General features: G+C 42.3%; 1 protein-coding gene across 4 annotated transcripts; it reads left to right on the plus strand.

Annotated features, from left to right (window-relative positions):
- Window positions 1-645: 645 nt before the first annotated feature.
- PRPH (peripherin) lies at window positions 646-19232 on the plus strand. 4 transcript variants are annotated; one of them, XM_040422127.1, is made up of 9 exons: window positions 646-1216; window positions 4867-4927; window positions 7673-7768; window positions 9898-10062; window positions 10334-10459; window positions 11287-11507; window positions 14422-14471; window positions 16864-16946; window positions 18737-19232. In XM_040422127.1, exons 1-9 carry the CDS (start codon window positions 702-704, stop codon window positions 18785-18787), a joined length of 1368 nt encoding a protein of 455 aa, XP_040278061.1. In that variant the 5' UTR covers window positions 646-701; the 3' UTR covers window positions 18788-19232. The 4 variants fall into 4 exon arrangements, with proteins under 4 accessions (XP_040278061.1, XP_040278063.1, XP_040278062.1 ...); XM_040422129.1 differs by having other exon boundaries at window positions 18740-19232; XM_040422128.1 differs by having other exon boundaries at window positions 16867-16946.
- Window positions 19233-21501: the final 2269 nt, after the last annotated feature.

A 21501-nucleotide genomic window follows, 5' to 3' on the forward strand; every position in this document is an offset into this window, starting at 1 on the left:
CCCCCTGGCATACAATCACTTAAATATGAGAAACCACATTGCATGTGCGCCGAAATTATAAAACCGTTGCACCATCTCATCAATTTGGCACAGCACAAGAAACCAAAGGCAGACTTAAAATTAACAGAAAAAATAGTGCAATTTATAAATGCCCCCTATGTGTATAGATTGGAACTTTTCATGTTTCAATGTGAACAAAATAGATTATAAGCTACTGAAGATTTGCCGCATCTGACCCAAAACTAAACAAATCTGTTCCGATATTTTTATTACTGCGGGACATTTTGGTTTCCTTACAATTAATATTTAGAGATGTAAAGTGCTGGTCTTCAAAAACCACTTTCTAAATTTATTGCAGGATGTTATATGAAGATGCAGAAATCTGCAACATCATCGGCTACTTTCCTGTAAAATGGCTTGAACAAAGTCCCAAAGTTGCATCTCAGCAGCACTGGCAAGCAGAATGTGCAGAGATGCCAGTAGCAGACAGTGTGGGTGTGGTGGGATGGAGAAGCAGGCCCCCTCCTCCCTGAGGCCAGGATAATAGATCCATGTGGTCCCACAGGGAGGGGCACAATGATGCTTCCAGCAGTCTTATAAAGCAGCCTGCTTGAGACACAGACTCTCTTCACAGCTTCTCAGCAGACCAAGTGTACAGCATCGCTGAAGCAACTTGGAGCAGCAATATCTCACTCATCATCATGAGTCACTCTGGAATAAGGAACACTTCTACTTCTTACAGACGCACTTTTGGGGCTCCTCTTCTATCCCCAATGTCTTACTCCTCTTCTTCTAGATTTTCAACCTCAAGGCACTTGGGGAGCCCCTCCCCAGGCCCTTCCAGTCGTTCCTCATCAGCCTACAGGGTGAGGTCCAGCACCCCAATCCGGGTCACAGACAGGGTGGACTTCTCAGTGGCTGAGGCCCTCAACCAGGAGTTCCTGACCACACGCAGTAATGAAAAGGCAGAAATGCAAGAACTCAATGATCGCTTTGCCAGTTTCATTGAGAAAGTCCGTTATTTGGAGCAGCAAAATGCTGTGCTGGTGACTGAGATCAATCAAGCCAGGTCTAAGGAGCCCACAAGGGCTGCAGACCTGTGCCAACAAGAGTTGAGAGAATTGAGAAGACAGCTGGATGCCCTGGGCAAGGACAGGGACCATATCCAGGTAGAAAGAGACAACTTGGCTGAGGATCTCAGTTTTCTCAAGCAGAGGTGAGAGGCTGGGGACAGGGGTGGCAAGAATCTCAGCAAGAGCTACAAAAATATTCATATCATAAAATTTGTACTCAACATATGGAGGATGGGGAACATTGGTAGAGTGATGGTATTAAAAACTCAGTGATGACATACTGTAGCTTGAAGCATAAAAGTGATATGTGTCATGTCACCTAGTTGTAATACATTCTGCAAAACATTCATGTGTTTTGCCATGCGGCAAAGACATTTTTCAAACATTTTTTTTATGTCATGGACACAAAACTTTATATACACGAAACCAGTTGAATTACTGATATTGGCTAATCACTTATTCTAATAGACTCTGTAATATGTAGACTGCATAAAACAGCATGAATATTTCTTAAGATACATCATACCACAGACGGATGAGCGTTGCCAACAGGTAACAATATCTAGAACACATGGGGTGTGGTTCTCCGTAAAGATGGAAATACAGCATTAGACCTGTCTGTCAGCCCATCCAGTATAGTTTGTATTCTAGCAACTAGGGAATAAAAATATAGAATAGAATAAAAAAATATATACCTAATAGTATATGTATTACCACAGAGGGATGAGCGCTGCCAACAGGTAGCCATTGCTAGGACACATGGGGTGTGGTTCTCTGTAAAGATGGAAATGTAGCATTTGACCTGTCTATCAGCCCCTCCAGTTAAGTTTGTATTCTAGAAACTAGGGAATAAGAATATAAAATAGAATAAAATATAGAATACATTTTCTTATATTCCTAACAGGTAGGCATCCCTAGAACACACGGGGTGTGGTTCTCCGTAAAGATGGAAATTTAGCATTAGACCTATCTATCAGCCCCTCCAGTATAGTTTATATTCTAACAACTAAGGAATAAAAAAATAGAATAAAATAAAATATAGAATAAAATAAAATATCCCTAATAGTATAGGTACGGCCCATTAGAGTTGTTTGTGCAGTTATTATAGATGTTTTGACATGATTTTACTCAAGTTTATTTTGTTCTTAATTTAATTTTTGCCTTAGTGTCAGATTCTAATAACTTTTTGAGTCGTATATTTTCCTAGTAAGTTCCAATTAGAGTTCTTAAGAATGTAGCCTGAAGGTGTATTCATTAATAGGGAATAACTGATGTGGAAACATTGATTTGTTAAAGATGTACCATACTTTTGCTGTCTCAGGTATTCATACTTGTCAATGTATTACCATAACATTAAGGAAGCATTTGTGCTTTTGTTCTCTTACTTTTCCCATGGAATATCTCACCAGCCAGGTCACTGAGAAGAAAGAGACATGTTTAGTATGCACTTTAGTAAAAGCTGACCCCACGACATAGGTCTGCCATTATTGATGCCATGGAGATTGGTATTTTTCCCACTGAATTAAGTAAGAAAGCTGATTTATCATTTTAGCCTCTCATGGGGCACTAAACCTTCAGTCTACCTTTTCTCTGCAGTTGAGAGTTAGTATTTTCTGCCTAGACCAACCACTTAGGCTGAAGAGCTTCTTAAAGCTTGCTTAAAGGGGTATTCCTATCTCAGACACTGATGTCATATGACTAGTATATACTATCAATGTCAGATAGGTGGGTTTTCCACCTCTGGGACCCGTTCCTATATCCAAAACGGCCCCCCAAAGTAATGGAGACGCACTGACTTGGCTATTTCCGGTAGTCCCATGGGACTTAAAAACGCCTTTTGCAAGAAAATGGGGTGGGGTGGGGATGCCATCCAGAACCTTCACCACTCCTGAAAACGAGACTGTCCTCTAATTATTTTTAGTATAGTAGTGACTGTGCATGAGCTGTTATTAAAGTCAGATTACCCCTTTATAGTGCTAGATCTGGTTAGTATTATTAATTACTGTTGTATAATAACCTACTGCAGTACAGTATACGCCATGTTTTATATTATATGGTGCATCATATATACTGATGCCAGGGGCGTAGCTATAGGGGAAGAAGGGAAAGCGGCTGCTTTGGGGCCGGAACTCAGAAGGGACACACCCAGGAAGAGAACTAAAAGATTTTATTGTCAAGACCCCCACTACAATATTATAAAATTACATTATATGCCGAGACACTGTAGGAAACGGACAGAGCGGCTGCCAAGCCTCCTCTGAGAGAGCGATCTTGACTAGCCGCAGGAGTGGGGGTTGCACGGGAGGAGAGGGGTTGCAAACAAGTTGATGGGGAGGGGTCCAATTCAAGAATTTGCTGTGGCCCAGTCATTTCTCGTTACGCCACTGACTAATGCTTTGTATTGGCCAAAAGGACTTAATTTATGCAAGATGGCATGCAGACCCGTCAGACAGCAGACAGAAGAAAAGCCTCAACACGACGTCACCTAACATGACACAATGTCACCTAATCATAATAATTATTTAAGTTAGTAATGAGAGATCTCTTAAAGGGGACCTTTCACCACTCCTTACGTGTGTCTGTTTTCCTAAATAATTTTATTTCCCATGAAATAATGATTCTGGGACATTTTTTTTCACATAACTAGTAGTCCTGTTCCTCTGTTATTGCTACTAGAAGTTTATTAATGAATTTGAAAACAAGTGTTACTAGTTGGGATGTGTCCCTGCATGGTCTGACACTGATTGGACGATGTAATGCTGTGCAGGGACACCCCCCCCCCCCCCCCCCCCCCAATGGGTAACATCCTGTGACAGATTCATTAATAAACTTCTAGTAGCTAAGAAATGAAACATAGAGTTATATGAAAAATGCTCCAGAATTATTGCACAGCGAATACAATTATTTAGTGAAACAGACATGCTGGAAGAGGTGACAGGGCCTGTCTAAAGGGAATGTGGCAATGAATATTTATTCCCTTAGTTAAAGGGAATTTTGTAATTCTACTTTCTGAACATGATTATGGGGGCGGCATCTTGCCTGAGATGCTCTTTACAGCATTTAGACATATGCTTTACAGCAGCCACCACTGGCCATAGACACAATGGAGGAGATTTATAAAAAAACTGGTGCAAAGGAAAACTGCCTTAGTTTCCCATAGCAACCAATCAGAGTCCACCTTTCATTTTTCAGAGTTCCTATGGAAAATGAAAGGTGAAGTCTGATTGGTTACTATGGGCAACTAAGCAAGTTTTCCTTTGCAACAGTTTTGATAAATCTCCCCCAATGTCTTATTTTCAAAATCGCAGCATGCTGGAGCTATTGGTGTTTTGTCATATCACATCACCTTCTCTATAGGGGAAAAATGGCATTCAAAATTCATGTGTATAAGGACCTTAAAACACTTAATAAATGTGCCTCATGGTATGTGTTCCAGAATTCTGACTTAATTTGAACCTGAATTCTGGAGCATTTTGCCCCATTTTGTTTGCACCATTGTGTTGAGTCAATCAACTGTAAAAACTAGTGGTCTATACTGTAGTATGACAGTCAGTAACCAGTCTGACCAGTGACATAGCATGGTGTGCTCATCTATCGCTGCATTTTGTCTTTTTTTATGGGCAGATTGATCATTACTGATTACAGGGTGTGGCAGAGGGTTTCTCCTTGAAGATCTGGCAGATGTCCAGCCAGACTGTCTGTGCTAGACATAATAGTTGGACAAAGGACCATTAGCATATAAGATAAAAATTAGATATATACATTTCTCACTGTCCATTTACATTTTCTGTAGACTAGATGAAGAAGTCCACAAGAGAGAAGATGCTGAGAACAATTTAGTTCTGTTCAGGAAGGTAAGTGATCATCGGTGCAAAAATCCCAAATGAGCCTTCCAATAATGACTGTATTATCGATACATATTTTATCATGTATTTACTGAAGTCACTGATGATATACCGCTCAAACAAGCTCCCATGTTCTTCCATTTAATTACCATAAACATAACGATTGTCATAGACAATTAATTTAGTAATGAAGGGATTTAAAGGGCTTCTGTCACCCCACTAAAGTAATTTATTTATTTTTGGCTAGTTAAATTCCTTATACTGCGATATATGAATATATAATGCTCTTACTCACTTTCCTTCAGCAGTTTCTTCAAAAAACGGACTTTTATAATATGTAAATTACCTCTCTACCAGCAAGTAGGGCGGCTACTTGCTGGTAGCAGCCGCATCCTCCTTTCATAATGACGCCCCCTCCTCATGTTGATTGACAGGGCCAGCGAACGTGCTCGTCCTCTGGCTGGCCCTGTCTGCGTTCAAAATCTGGCGCCTGTGCCGTACCAGTCTTCAGTCGGCGCAGGTGCACTGAGAGGAGGACGCTCGCTCGGCCGCTCCTTCCTTAATGTGCCTGCGCCATTGACGTCACATCTACACCCGGCGTAGGCGCACTGAGGAAGGAGCGGCCGAGCGAGCATCCTCCTCTCAGTGCACCTGCGCCGACTGAAGACAGGTACGGCGCAGGCGCCAGATTTTGAACGCAGACAGGGCCAGCCAGAGGACGAGCACGTTCGCTGGCCCTGTCAATCAACATGAGGAGGGGGCGTCATTATGAAAGGAGGATGCGGCTGCTACCAGCAAGTAGCCGCCCTACTTGCTGGTAGAGAGCTCATTTACATATTATAAAAGTCCGTTTTTTGAAGAAACTGCTGAAGGAAAGTGAGTAAGAGCATTATATATTTATATATCGCAGTATAAGGAATTTAACTAGCCCAAAAAAATATATGACTTTAGTGGGGTGACAGAAGCCCTTTTAAGCATTTTGAATCCAGTAATATTAAAGGGGTTGTCCAAGTTACATTGATTGATGACCTATCTTCAGGATAGGTCATCAATATCAGATCGGCTGGGGTCCGACACCCGTTACCCCCGCCGATCAGCTGTTTGAAGAGAAGGCGCATGCCGTGCCAGCGCTGCCTCCCCTTCACTGTTTACCTTCTCGCCGTTGCATCTGCAGCGGTGAGCAGATGTAATTACACCCAAGCCGTCCCATTCATTTCAATGGTACGGATCACTCCTCTACAAGTGTATGGAAACGATCCGTCCCATTGAAATGAATGGGACGGTTAGGTGTAATTACACCTGCTCACCGCTGCAGATGCAACGGCGAGCAGGTAAACAATGAAGGGGAGGGAGCGCTGGCACGTTGCACGCCTTCTCTTCAAACAGCTGATCGGCGGGGGTGCTGGGTGTCGGACCCCAGCCGATCTGATATTGATGACCTATCCTGAGGATAGGTCATCAATAAATATAACTTGGACAACCTCTTTAAGCATACATGATGATTATAAAGCTCTTTTTCCTTCTATTTCTGGTGCATGTTTGACATATACACAGTATATGCCAAATGTGTAGGTGTTACATACGGCTGAACACATTGCGCATTGACCCCATAATGCTTGCTATAGTTTTTTGGGTGGATTCTCTTGTATCAGAAAACATAGTTGTCTATGCCCCACCATACAGTGAGATAAAAGCTGTGTGTGTTTATCTTCCCTTTTAGCCTGAGTTCACCATATCCAGCATATTTGGATACTGCCATTCACCATTGAGTATAATGAGATTTGGACAGTTTTTGGCATGAGTGCCGGGTTTCAGCCAGACACAATCTAGTGCATGCACTGTTTTTTGTCCGCCCAAAACCCAGCACTCATACCGGAAACTGGCCAGATCCCATTATGGACAATGGGGTCTGGTGGTGAGTGGCAGTATCCAGCTATGTCGAATACGATGAACTCCAACTGATAAATCCCACCTGGACCTTCATTGCAAACTGCTAAAAATTCATTCTTAACTTCTAGTAGCAATAATAACGTAAAGCCACATTAGCGAGTTATAAGAATAGATACTTTAAAATTATTATTACATGGGGTGATGCAAGTAGGGTCCTCTTTATTTAAATTCCTTTTTTTTCCTGACAATACTTAGTGGACTTGTTTGATTTTGTGTAATTGCTTGGAATTTGTCCATGTCCATCAGCATCTCTCCCATAGGGCATGTGTGCTTTCTCCGCTCCGCACGTACACAGACTAATCTATCCCCAGCCTATTACAATGTTTCCCTGAGGTATATATGGTACTTCTATGCGGGGGGAGGGTGCCTGAGCAATAAGCTTCCTACTTTGGTTCCTGCAAAAGTTAGCGTACACCTTTGCAGGAACTAGACAAGCTAGGATTCTAATTGCTCAGGCACCTACTCCTCCATGTAACGGCCTGGTGGCTCCTGCAGTGAGCCCCCGATACCTGTACGGGGGTAAAAGGGTGAACACTAGTGGACCACTTGGTTAACCCCTCAGGAGTCAAATCTGTTTAGAGCACAGTGGATCCACAGCCACTTTGTTACATTTTGTCAATGCCTTGTTATTTATGGCTCCTCGCTTTGCAGGACCAATTTATAAATTCTCCATGTTCTCTACAGTATAGATCAAGGTTAAATAAACAACCCATTTTAGAACTGGAAAGTATGTGGCCACAGTGACAGTGTAATACATTCTCATTCAATATATTTCTAATTACTAATTCCCCTATTATCTGGCAGGATGTAGATGATGCAACCCTCTCCCGCTTGGAGCTTGAAAGAAAGATTGAATCTCTGATGGATGAAATAGAATTCCTAAAGAAACTTCATGATGAGGTATACGGTATCTGTAACACTCATAGTCACCCAATTATTAGTTTTGCTACAGCTCTGTCTTGCAAAAGTTGCTGCAATATCATGGCCAATGGTCTTTCAATATCGTGGTCTTGCACTAATAAAAAAAAAAACATCAACTTCATGTAGTTAAAAAGTTCTGGACATGGCTGTCTCCTTCAGTTGCTTATAATTTAAATGAAGCGGCAGCAAGTATGTTCAAATTCCATTCAAATATCATCTACTCTGTGGACAGGTGAATATTTGTTCCAGGGAATCTCATTTAAACTCCAGATCCCGTGCTTTGACATAGCATTGAAGAGGTACTCCATCAAACTTTTTGCCTGCCCTGACCTCGGACTATTTACTGGTGTTCACAAACTCTGTCTGCCCTGACCTTGGCTTGTCCCTGACTACAGTTTTGCCTCATCATCCCAGTGGGTCAGCAGTCACTTGAACAGAGACTACTTCAAGATAATGACCTGGTGGTTCTCCTGCTACCAAGACCAGATCACTGTATAGGGGTTAAAGGGTGAAGACCTGGGGGGTGCACTTGGAAGTAACTCTGTGCCAAATCTGTTTGTGACAAAGTGGGTCCACACCCACTGTATTACATTTGCAACCATACATTTTAATCCCTTTCATTATGGGCAGTTGTGTCTTGCGATCCCCAGTCTGACTTCCAGTCCAGTGCACGCTCTCCTATGTAGACAGCAGGTCAGTCTCCCCTGTGTGGCTGACTTCCTGTGAACTACAGGATTACATCTTACTTCCTGTGAACTACAGGATTACATCTTAATCTATGAAATCCCTTCTTGCCTCTCTGAGGCACCTCCTCTCCTACCCAAATGCCACACTTCTTGTTCCTCTGTACATCTGCCTAGACTGCTGCATTTAAACCTTATCTAGGGCACTAGAAGTGCAGTGGTATGGTAGGTTATAAGTTGCATTTTTTACCCCAACATGTAAACGCACAGCCTGAGGGTATTTATACCTAAAGGGCTTTTAGACAAGCTGATGCTCAGACAATTATTATGATAAAAATAAACGCTCCTGATCATTTCCATGATTGTATAGGGATAAATGATCATTGTTTATCTCCATACGAAGTGGCTGTGCATGCCCAGCTGTCAGGGCCGCAAGAGTACCGGAGGATCCTTCAGTGGGCCCAAACTCAAATACCATAGCTCTAATACTAAAGTGGGCCTCAAAGGTCCAGGAAAAAAACAAAACATTTCTTTGGAGTCACTTGTCTCTAGAGTCGATTTCTTTGACTTAAAATCTATTAGACTTTATTGATAATAAAGGGGTTGGGCCACGAGAATAATTTCCTCTTGTTGGCCCAAGGAACCTCAGTCTGACACTGGCTCCAATCACTTTAGTAGAGCTTCTGAAAAGAGATGGGCTGACTAGAAGTGAATTTAAAGAGCCACAGCCATGGATAACCACATCTCCATTGCCAGCCGGATGCGTCAGGGCCCTGTTCTGGAGATAGGAGAAGGTCCCAGTGGATATGTCATAATGGGGAATTTCAATCTAGGACATTTAAGTGGTGAGAAGGTGAGAAGTTGCACATGTAATCGCCTTCTGCATATAACCAGACCACTTCTCTGCTCCATGACTCAAATGTTCACTGGCATCTTGAGATTTTTAAATCCTCATTTATAGTTTTTCTAAAAAAATATGTGCAAGTAGGCATACATTGGATGATTGAAGTCTGCACAACTTTTTATTTTTATTTTAGAGGGTGTTGTGCAAATTTATTTATTTATTATTTATTTTATGCACTTTTATAGCGCTACTATATTCCGCAGCGCTTTACAACTGTCCCCAGTGGGGCTAACAATCTAAGGTCCCTATCAGTATGTCTTTGGAGTGTGGGAGGAAACCGCAGAACCCGGAGGAAATCCACGCAAACACGGGGAGAACATACAAACTCCATGCAGATGTTGTCCTTGGTTGGATTCGAACCCAGGACCCCAGCGCTGCAAGGCACCTGTGCTAACCACTGAGCCACCGTGCTGCCCTTCTATGAATTTTTATGCGTTTTTTTTTTTTTTTTTAACAAATTGTGTGCGCTGTTTGGCATATACTATTAGTATACTGAAGTTTGTAATGTCATCCCAACACAGGAACTCCAAGATGTGCAAGTATCTGTAAATGTACAAACCATTCATACAGAAATTGAAGCAGCCAAGCAACCTGACTTGACTTCTGCTCTTCGAGATATTCGCAGCCAATATGAGACCATTGCTGCCAAGAATATGCAAGAGTCTGAGGAGTGGTATAAATCCAAGGTAAATGGAAAATGTGGACAAGCTATTCTAATAGCCTATTAATAGACCAAGTATCTGTCTTTATCTGGGGAATGGGGGGGGGGGGGGGGTAAATGTGATTTAAACTGATGTGATACCATTCATGGTAATGTCACTTACAACACTACCTTTTAATTTTTAATAATCTCAGTCAGCCTAATGTATAAGCTATGATGTAATATACGGTAGAGAAGTAAGTTATCGATGGGCATTACATATACAAAAGTAATTTCTTCTGTATTCTGTCGTATAGTTTGCTGACTTGTCTGATGCTGCAAACCGCAATAATGAGGCATTGCGTCAAGCCAAGCAGGAGATGAACGAATCCCGACGACAGATCCACAGCTTGACCAGTGAAATTGATGGACTTAAAGGAACAGTGAGTATTTTCTTCTCATCACGCCTACTTTTATGTATTTCTGCCTCTATACCCATTGTTCTGAGTTTTCAAGCAATTAGCAGACAGTGGTCCTGACAACTAATGTAAAAAGCTACCCCCAAATCTTTATAATAGAAAAGCAAACCATAGTCCTACTGACATGCAGTAGATACAGAATCTACATAGTATACATCACATCTTTCAGCTTATTTTCCTGAACTCCTGTTCCTGAAATGAAAACAAAGGATTTTCATACAGCTGCCATTAGGGGGAGTTCAGTGCAAAGAGATTTTTTAAAGCTTCAGTTGCATGGTAACTGTGAATTCCAATGCACTGAGCTCCCCCTAGTGGTGGCAGCAGGCAGCCGGATTTCTAATACGTGGGAAGCAGGAGAGTTATCAGTGTGTTTATGCCAGTCCTCTTGCAGTTCTCCAGTACATTGAGAAATATGCTGTTCAGAATGAGGACGATATTTATAAAGCACCTGTTCCAATGTTTCTAACATAGACGTTAATTAAAGTGGGTGAGGCGGAGGACATGTTTTTCTTATTACAAATTTTCTTCCACTTGATAGAAAAATCAATTAATCAGAAATCTGGCTATTCACACTTTGCATTTCACCTTGCCTGACAGTGTTTGATGCACGCCTACTGGGAAACTAGGTGGGGCAAGGGGGGACCAATCTTCTGTGGTGTGCCATACAGAGGCATCTAGTAATAAAACCTATAACTGCACAGTATGCATTTGTGACTATGGCAGCCTATTGGCAAAATATGCCATTGTATGTCATATGTTTATGTGGAGGCCTGTTTTATTGTCCTGTATAGAATGAAGGTCTGATCCGTCAGATGAAGGAGATGGAAGAACAATTTGGGTTAGAAGCATCGAATTATCATGATACCATTGGACGTCTGGAACAGGAAGTGCACCATATGAAAGACGAAATGGCTCGTCACTTGAGAGAATACCAAGACCTCCTCAATGTCAAGATGGCATTGGATATTGAGATTGCAACTTACAGGAAACTCCTGGAAGGTGAAGAAAGCAGGTAAAGATTGACAAGTTGGTGCAAGATAGTCTATGTTAACAATGTAGCATAATATAACAATGTATACATGCATACTGTGCATATATACGGATATGCGGAATGTATCTTGTTATGTCAGAGGACAAGGAATGCAGCTGTATCTGTAACTTAAAGGGGTTCTCTGGAGCTTTACCTAAATTCTCTGTTTGAGCTAACTTGTGGAAGGAACAGAGTTTCAACAGTACTTACCCTTCTGTCATGACACCAAATTCGTGATTTAGGATGTGATCACGTGACTGCCAGACTGACTGCAGGTTCTTCATTGAAGTCCTGATCAGATGTGATTGTTTCTTCCTGTTGAGCCACATGTACATTACACAGCTAATCAGGAAGACATAGGAGGACTTCCGGTTAGTACTTGAGAGGAAGAGCCTGCAGCCATTCAGGTGGTCACGTGATCACATCGGAGATTGCAGAATCATCAATGTGACAGAAGGGTAAAGGTCCCTTTACACGGGACGATATTACTGCTGATATTATCTGCTGATCACAAGCGGAGGAGACCGCTGAATTTACATGCCGTCGCTCTTCCCCATAAGGACTTGTTGTTTGTCGGCAGGAGATCTGCTGCCGGTAAACATTAATTTTTCCGTGCGCACAAACTATCAGATTACACCACATTAAATTTACACGATCATCGCTAACGATAGTTACTATGATTCTCAGCCCGTGTAAGGGGCCCTTAAAGGGGTTGTCTCATCATGGACAATGGGGGCATATTGGTAGGATATGCCCCCATTGTCTTATAGGTGCGGGTCCCACCACTGGGACCCACACCTATATCGAGAACGAAGCCCGGCAAGGTAGTGGCTGGAGGACTCTGGTCCGAGCCGGCTCCCCATAGAAGTGAATGGGGCTCCGTTCTAGATATAGGTGAAGGTCCCAGTGGTGGGCCCCCACCTATAAGACAACGGGGGCATATCCTAGCAATGTGCCTCCATTGTCCATGATGAGTCAACCCCTTTAAGTAATGCTGAAACTCTCTTCCTTTCACAGGTTAGCTGAAAGAGAGAATTTGAGTAAAAAAAAAAATGTGTGTCCAGAGCACAGCAGTTGTAGATTTTAATATTTTTAATATTACATAGAATTATTGTTATCTGAATAATATCATGTAATGAGGGTAAATAATTAAAGTCCTACTCAAGTTTTCTAGTGGGTAGATGTCTAAAATTTTCCCATTTTGGGCCAAAATTTGCAACTTTCCCCCCTTTTTACGGCACATTCTCCACTTTTCTAAAAGGTGGCCAGAGTATGGGTGGAAAAGGCAGGTAGTGGGTGGGACCTATATGGCCAGACACATTTAACATGGTGGTGTACATTGCATCAGAAATCTACATAAGCTCTTTGCTAGTGCAGATTTCATTGTCTGGCACACGTGCCTCCCGAAGATGTGCCAAAATTATCAAATGGTATGTGCCCTTTAATAAATTTGAAACATCATACACTAGCGTATCTTTCTATTAAGACTGGTGTAAAAAGTGCCAGGCCTAATTAATTCTCCCTAGTGTTTCTCTACAATAAGGTGATTTATACCATTGTTATCCAATATCCAATATTATACATAAAATCATCCCTCAAATTACAATATTAGCTGGTTCTAGGACAATTATTATATGCAAAAAATGTTGTAAATTGAGACCATATCTCTATTGAAAACTAGTAATTTCAAAAAAAGGTAAAATGAAAATGTAGGAAAAAGACCTCATGCACACGACCGTGGTGTGTTTTGCGATCCGTAAAACACGGATGGCATCCGTGCGCGTTCTGCAATTTGCGGAACGGCACGGACAGCCTTCAATATAAATGCCTAGTCTTGTCCGCAAAGCGCGGACAAGAATAGGACATGTTATATTTTTTTAGCGGGGCCACGGAACAGAGCAAACGGATGCGGACAGCACACGGAGTGCTGTCCGCATCTTTTGCGGCCCCATGGAAGTGAATGGGTCCACATCCGAGCCTCCAAAACGGCGGCTCGGATGCGGACCTAAACAACGGCCGTGTGCATGAGGCCAAAGTAAGCAGAAAAACAATGCATTTAATGAAAGCCCTTGCATACAGTATAAAATAAAAAGACAGGAGCTTCCTTTGAGTCTTGTACAGTACACAAAGTGTACCAGGGGTAACATGGAGCCGCCTCTACCAGGTGCCCGAAATGTAAGCACCCTAAAAAGTTCTGTACTTTTTGGGGACATAGGGGACACGTCGGTCTCAAGTTCCTCTGCACTGCTTGAGAAAGCACAGGCCTCTACATGAGTTGGGCTCTTCATCGATGTGCAACAGATTTAACTCTACTCCAACCCTCTTACTGACATAGATTTAAAGGGTTACTGTCATGTTTTCATCAAAAAATCAATTTTACCATATGTTACTGCTGCAGCAACATTATGCATAAAGCAATCTTTAGTTTCTTCACATACCACTTTTTTCCTTGAGTTTTTCCCTTAGTTACGGCTGTTTAAGCATTTACAATATGAGGACCTTCTCAAGATAGCTCCTCTGCCAGTTCTCTGAGGCCAAAACTGCTTTCCCTCACTTCCCATACACACTTGCTGTAGCCAGCAGCTCCCTGCCAGCCAATCAGATTGGATTACTGAGAGACGCGCCTCCTTACTCTGAAGCCTAATGCAGGCATGCAGTGTGAAGGACCGCCCCTCCGTCTTCCTGTCTTCTAACCAGAGACTGAAAAGCCATAGAAACTTTTAAGAGAGCAGCGGAAAGGGACAGAGGACATTAATGAAAGCCATTTACTACACAAATGGCGTGCAACAAAATTACCAACCTATTTACGCCACAAGAGTGATGTAAATAGACAAGTAAATGCCTCCTATATATTTTTTTTAATCTGATTTCTCATGCAAGCTTTGTTCTTTTTCAGGATTGTTGTACCGATTCATTCCATGACCTCTTTCAGTATCAAAAGCCCAGGTAGGTGATTCTCCTCCACAGTTGTACTTCAAAGCCATATTGTAAAAGGTACAGAACACTGTACAGAACACTGGTGAGACCTCACTTGGAGTATTGTGCGCAGTACTGGAGGCCATATCTCTAGAAGGATATAGATACTCTAGAGAGAGTTCAGAGAAGAGCTACTAAACTAGTACATGGATTGCAGGATAAAACTTACCAGGAAAGGTTAAAAGGACCTTAATATGTATAGCTTGGGAGAAAGACGAGACAGAGGGGATATGATAGAAACTTTTAAATACATAAAGGGAATCAACTCGGTAAAGGAAGAGAGCATATTTAAAAGAAGAAAAACTACCACAAGAGGACATAGTTTTAAATTAGAGGGGCAAAGGTTTAAAAGTAATATAAGGAAGTATTACTTTACTGAGAGAGTAGTGGATGCATGGAATAGCCTTCCTGCAGAAGTGGTAGCTGCAAATACAGTGAAGGGGTTTAAGCATGCATGGGATAGGCATAAGGCCATCCTTCATATAAGATAGGGCCGGGGGCTATCCATAGTATTCAGCATATTGGGCAGACTAGATGGGCCAAATGGTTCTTATCTGCCGACACATTCTATGTTTCTATGTTTCTATGTAACACCTTATGGAGAATGAAACAGCGTTCACCTCAATATATCTCATAAATCTAAAAAACAAATCTGTGTTTTACTGTGTTCCTAAGGGCGTTATTCTGGAACCCTGGTTTTCACCCTCTAACCTCTATACAGGGATCTAGACTTCACTGCAGGGGAACAACCAGGCCGCCAACTCCTAGAGTAGTCTCTGTGTGATTGACAGCTGACACATGGGGTCAAGAGACACTGGTGCAAAGCACAGAGGGATCCGGCTGAACTGTAGTCAGTCTGAGATCAGGGCAGGCAGTGAAGGTTCAATACAGAGGTCAGGCACAGGTCAGGTTAGGCAGCAGAGGGTCAGAATCCAGTAAATGGGCCTATCGTAAAGGGAGCAGCGGAAGGCCGGTACTCATGCCCACCTGGGAGAGTGGACCGGCAACAGGCACAGGCTACCGATATAACACTGTGGTTAATATATTCATATTCTTGCTTTGAAGTTTACTCATTCTGTAAAGATAATTCAGTACAGAGGGTAAGAGTTCACCAGTATATGGGAAGTGGTTATAAGCCGTGTGGTATTGAAGGTGTCCCGCAACCATTTACAATACAGACTGACTAAACATTGCGGCTAAACTGCAAGTATCACACGACCATGCCGTGTGGTCATACCTTAAAGCCACATGCGATTTGGCCGACCAGTCGTTTAGTCGTGAGTTTATTCGTACAAAAGATCCCGCCAGCAACAGGAGAGACTAAACTGGCCAATTAGGGAGCCAGCTTCAGTCACACAACATAATCATAACAATACTAATGTAATAAAAGTAGTCCCTATTCTTATGTACAGTATTTCTTTAGCTAGTCATGCAAATCAAATAGAAATAGGCCAAAATCATAGATTTCAATTGAATCAGCCAACTATTTTTTTAAACTGAGTGTGCTATATCAGAAAATATCAATTGTGGCCCTAAAGTAAAAAAAGGGGGTAATAATAGGCCTGAATGCAAGCCTAACAGGTACATATTGAAATAAAAGTTACAGCCAACAACGTAGATATCATGGGAGAGAAGGACTGATTTCCGCAGAAGATACTAAAAGGGTCTTGCAGCTCTCCTTCTCTCATGTCAAAGGCGAAAATTGCCCCATATAAAGGTACCACCGATCACCCAATTAGCAGGCCAAACAATTGTTCATCAGGTGAATTGCTTATGCAGCACATTAAGTCATCATTTCTGGGCAGCAAATCATAGCAAATAAATAGCAATCTGCTACCCAGAAACAATTATTCTGTATGAGTACGAGTGATTGCAGTATCCATCACTTGTCACCATACAGTGGAGGTGATTGATGCATGTAAATGCCGCTCTTACCACCAATGACGAGCAGACAGCTATGCCCTGATAACTGCCTATTCAGTCGGCACGTGTAAATGCGCCCTGAGGTAGGTTCACTTCTGCAACACGAACAGAGTAGTGGAACTTACAGTGTCCGCCATAGCCAGATACTGCTGCACACCACTGGATCCCCACTGACTGTGGGATTTCGGCAGGATAAATACTGCACCATGCTGTGGTATTTCTCCTACTGAATGCTGCCATTTATGCCGGAAAGCTGCCAGATCCCTGGGGATCCAGCGATACCATAAACTTCAGTAGTCCGTTCCTCTGCCAGAACAGACTACCACAGTTTGTGCCGGATATGTGGACATGGCCATAACTGATCTTCTAAGTACTTTTTTTTGTTGGTTCTCAACCATGTTACTACTAAAATGAATCATGCTTTCATGTTATCTTTCAGCAGCTCCTGAAATAGATCATAGCTCTGAAGTTCACACCAGGAAAACTGTTGTGATTAAAACTATAGAGACTCGAGATGGAGAGGTGAGCTCTAATGTCTACATGTCAATGCCAAAATAATGTGTTTATTAAAGGGAACCTGTCACCAGGATTTTGTGTATAGAGCTGAGGACATGGGTTGCTAGATGGCCGCTAGCACATCCGCAATACCCAGTCCCCATAGCTCTGTGTGCTTTTATTGTGTAAAAAAACCCGATTTGATACATATGCAAATTAACCTGAGATGTGTCCTGTATGTGACTCATCTCAGGGACAGGACTCATCTCAGGGTAATTTGCATATGTATCAAATCAGTTTTTTTTACACAATAAAAGCACACAGAGCTATGGGGACTGGGTATTGCGGATGTGCTAGCGGCCATCTAGCAACCCATGTCCTCAGCTCTATACACAAAATCCCGGTGACAGGTTCCCTTTAAAGGTGTTGTCCAACATGCCATAAAGTTCCTTAGCGGTTTTTCAAATGTAAATTAATGAAAATTAATACTATTCTCAGATAGAAATGTTGGGTTGCTGAAAAACTAGGCGTACAGTTCTTGCAAATATGTAAATGATTACATATGAGGTCTGATTAGACACTGGGTGTAAAAGCACTTTTCCCACTCTCCTAGAGGAACTCTCTCGGAGGCTACTTTTGGGTAGTGTACCTCTTGGTGAGAGATCATTGTCTACTAGACATGGCTCCATGATGCACTTAAAGACATTTTGCCCAGTTGACTTTGAGAGGGGGTGTATGATTGGACTGAGAGAAGCAAAATGGTCATTTTGACGAACTGCCTGCTATCTAGGACGTTCTGACCTAGCTGTTGGGAAGTGTTGGGAGCAGTGACTGGACCCGCCGGGAAGAAGGCAACAGGAGGTGAGGCTGGGCCATGAGGGGAGAAAAGTGTTGCAGAGATGGCTAACAGCCGCCACTGTAATAACAGATTGCAGAAGAAGCTTCAATTCTGGGACCATTGAATGGGGACTGAAATTATGTCATCTGTAAAGTTTTCAGAATTAAAGGCGTTATCTGCCTTTTTCTTACTAATGATCTATCCTTTGGATGGGTCATCAGCATCTGATCAGCGGGGGGCCAACCCCCAGGACCCCCGCCGATCAGCTGTTTGAGAAGGCAGCGGCACTCGCAATTGAAGTGAATGGGGCTTAGCTGCGCACAAGCCATGTGACCTATAGTCGTGACATCACTGGCCTGCAGGAAGCAGCGAAAAGGCTGCGGCGTTACTGGAGGTGCAGGTGCCTTCTCAAGCTGCTGATCTGCAGGAGTCAGATGCTGATGACCTATCCAAAGGATAGATCATCAGTAAGAAAAAGGTGGATAACCTCCTTAAAGTGTATTAGTACATTTTATTTGAGAAACTACTCAGGAACTTTTTGTGTCATTGTATAACCCCTTTAATGTCATAATTTCAGAAAGTGGCCTAATTTAGATTACTAGAAGCAGTGCTGTTTATTTTGCCCAATTTTGGAGAATTTTTGGATTAATTGCATATTATGGAAAGTTTTAGAACACTTTCTTTTACAACATTCTATGGCCTTAATGCATAGGATGAAGGCACCTGCCAACTAGCTGGTCACTGCAGTACAGGTCTCTAAGGCCCAGAAAATGTTGTATTACATTGCACTTATTGGATCACCATGTAGCACTTACTGTATTTGCATTGAGTTGCTTTTTGCAGCAGATGTCCACTTTGCCTCGTAATATGAGGGGTTGATGTCCATATGCTTTTCATAAGAACTTTAAGGCATCTTTTCTTATAACTCTGCATAAATTGATATGTTATAAAACAATATTTCATCTGTCTTTGCATCTAGCAGGTTGTGACTGAATCCAGGAAGGAGAAGTCTACTGAAGGGGAGAAGTAAAATACCCATGTAACACCCCTAAATAGTCCACGGAGCAGCTTGTGCTACACTAAATTAGAGACCTTTTTAATTTTGAATGTCATTTATGTGGCATTCTGGTGTTACCAATATTTGTTTCGGTCATGGTAAAACATCTCTAAAGTGCCTATGTTCCCATAATTGTGTATGTCTATATAGTCTAATGATTTCTCAGACTATGAATATATGTACATGTGTTTTCCCATTCATCTTCTCACCTCCTGAGAACATTTCACCAAGTTTTAAATGTAACTGTTATTTAATACATGGGTGTACAGTGGACGCAAATACTGGTCATATTACATTAGTGTATTCTATGAGAGGAAGGTAAATATCACAGCTATAGCAGTATGGCCTCACTGACCTGACTAGTTGATTTTGAGCTGCTTTCAATGGGACAGCATCTCATTCAGACCGGAGTGAGACACTGCCACAGATATGTGCGGACTGAAAACTTGAAGTACCCATGGAAAATTAAACTAAAAAGTGGCCCCTTGTTGTAGATGGGCCCAAATTGACAGAAGACGGAGCAAATCAAGTAGGCAAAGCCAGCAATACCGTAGTGCAGAACAATATACCACTCCAGCAGAACCAAATGCCACAGTATAGCACAAAATACTGCCACTTGTGCTACAGTATTCAACCTTATTGCCATCCTGAGGACAGTAATACAGTTGAATTCAGGAGAGCACCTGCTGCTGTTGGCTAGGTGTATAGGAGAGAATCAGATCGTTATGTACCCGGCTGGCAGCACTCTAGGCAACAGGGAAATTTCCTTGTGGGATCTATGGCCAGCCTGCCTTTGGCCACAGAACTCTTCTGTGCGGTGGTGTCTCTCTTTGGTCTCAGGAAGACACTGTCCTGTTGGAAACTATGATGCAGCCTGGTCTCGTGGGAAGTCTAAGTTCTTGCGAGATCACGCTGCAACAGGAGTCACTTCAGATTAACATAAGTGGCAACAGAAGTCTCGGGGGACATTACTCCAAAACAGGTGTGATGGGATGCATATTCATAAGTGAAAGTATGCCATGCTCAGGGAAGCATGGCCAACTAGAAAATACAAATAGCTCCCTTTTTTGGATTGGTGATAGGTCCTGTTTAAATACAGCTGTAAAGCAACTTTGGTGCTATATATTTCCTTCCTGTCTGTACTGAATGGGACACTACCCTTTAGCATTATAGTAATGTGCATTACATGTGCCATGTCTGCTTAACCAGCTAATAAAACATTTGCAGCAACTAAGCACAAGGAGTCAAATCACTTTATTTTTCTGGATGTCTGTATGTTGTCCTGAAAGTTTTTTTTATATTCAGGTGAAGCAAAATAGGGTTTAGGGTTTATGCTAACCAGCGATCCATACATTTAGTGGGGAAATTATAGAAGAAACTTTCCTCCATCTGCCGTGATTAATAAAACTAAAAATATAACCCTATTGTAAGTTAAATGGTATATGGCATTCATACTTTTACATGTATGACAATATTGCACAAAAACGTATGCCAAAATGTTTTACAATGCGATCCTTCATGGACATGTTCATATATATATATATTGTGTCTTTATTTTAACAAAAACAAACGTAGTGTAAAGGGGGACAAATACTGTTTTTAATACATTTATATAAGGGATTTACCAATATTTTTACATTGATGACTTATCCTTAGCATAGGTCATCAATATCTGATTGGCAGCGATCGAACACCCCACATCCCCACCAATCAACTGTTGTACAGTAGCTTTGCTAATAAATTCACTTGAATGGATACAGAGCAGCAGTAACCGCCTCTGTCCGCTGTACAAAGGATGGAGCTTGTGTAGTTCCAGCCCCGAACCTATTCCCACACAGCTGGATGATGGGGGTGGGGTACTGGAAAAACTACTGGAAAACTCCTTTAAATAAATCTAATGATGCCACTGTGTCCATTAACATCCGGCAACATTTCAGGGTTTATTATATGCAACATATACATTTTTTAAATGGAAGCCAAAAGACATATGAAGACATATGTGCCGTGAGCCTCTGTGGGAGCTGGTGTAGAGGATAAGAGTGGTAGCGGCCCTGATGTGCGGTTGTTGTGTTATGGTGTCCTACCTCCGGCCGTCGCTCCCTGGGGTCTATTGCAGTAAAAGTTATAGTACTGAAAAATGAGGCCAGAGTTAAACGTAACAAGGTCCTTTTTACTAAGCGCAACGTAGAACTTAAGACACATAAGGTAGCAGCAGGCATTACTGCAATTCTTCTCTGGCACCAGCCGAGGTATGGTGGCAGGTTGGAAGGCTTCAGTTCTGCATTTAGATGATACTGGACTAGTGGTTGCTTGGTGATGAGTGGCGAGTTGTATTCCCTCACTTCACAGCAGTATCTTCAGTATGAGTCTGGAGAGTGGGTGCTCCACAAATTGCTTCCCAACTCTCCAAAAGGTATTTGAGAATGGATGTTCTACAAGCTACATCCAAACTCTCTGGCAGGAGATCCTGGCCCCCGTATATGGTTCCTAGGAGTTGGTGCTCTATGAGCTACTTCCCAACTGCCCCACTATCAGGATAGGACCTCCCACATCCTCTCTCCGCCTTGCACTCCTCTAGACTGACCCACTGCTCTCTAGACTTCCCTACTGGCAGGAAGTCAGACCAGCCTACTATCCCAGGAGGGGTGGAGGAGGGAGGTTAGCCCTGTTACAGCCAGCCATTGACA

The sequence above is a fragment of the Bufo bufo genome, chromosome 3 (assembly GCF_905171765.1).
Source record: "Bufo bufo chromosome 3, aBufBuf1.1, whole genome shotgun sequence".
Taxonomy (NCBI): domain Eukaryota; kingdom Metazoa; phylum Chordata; class Amphibia; order Anura; family Bufonidae; genus Bufo; species Bufo bufo.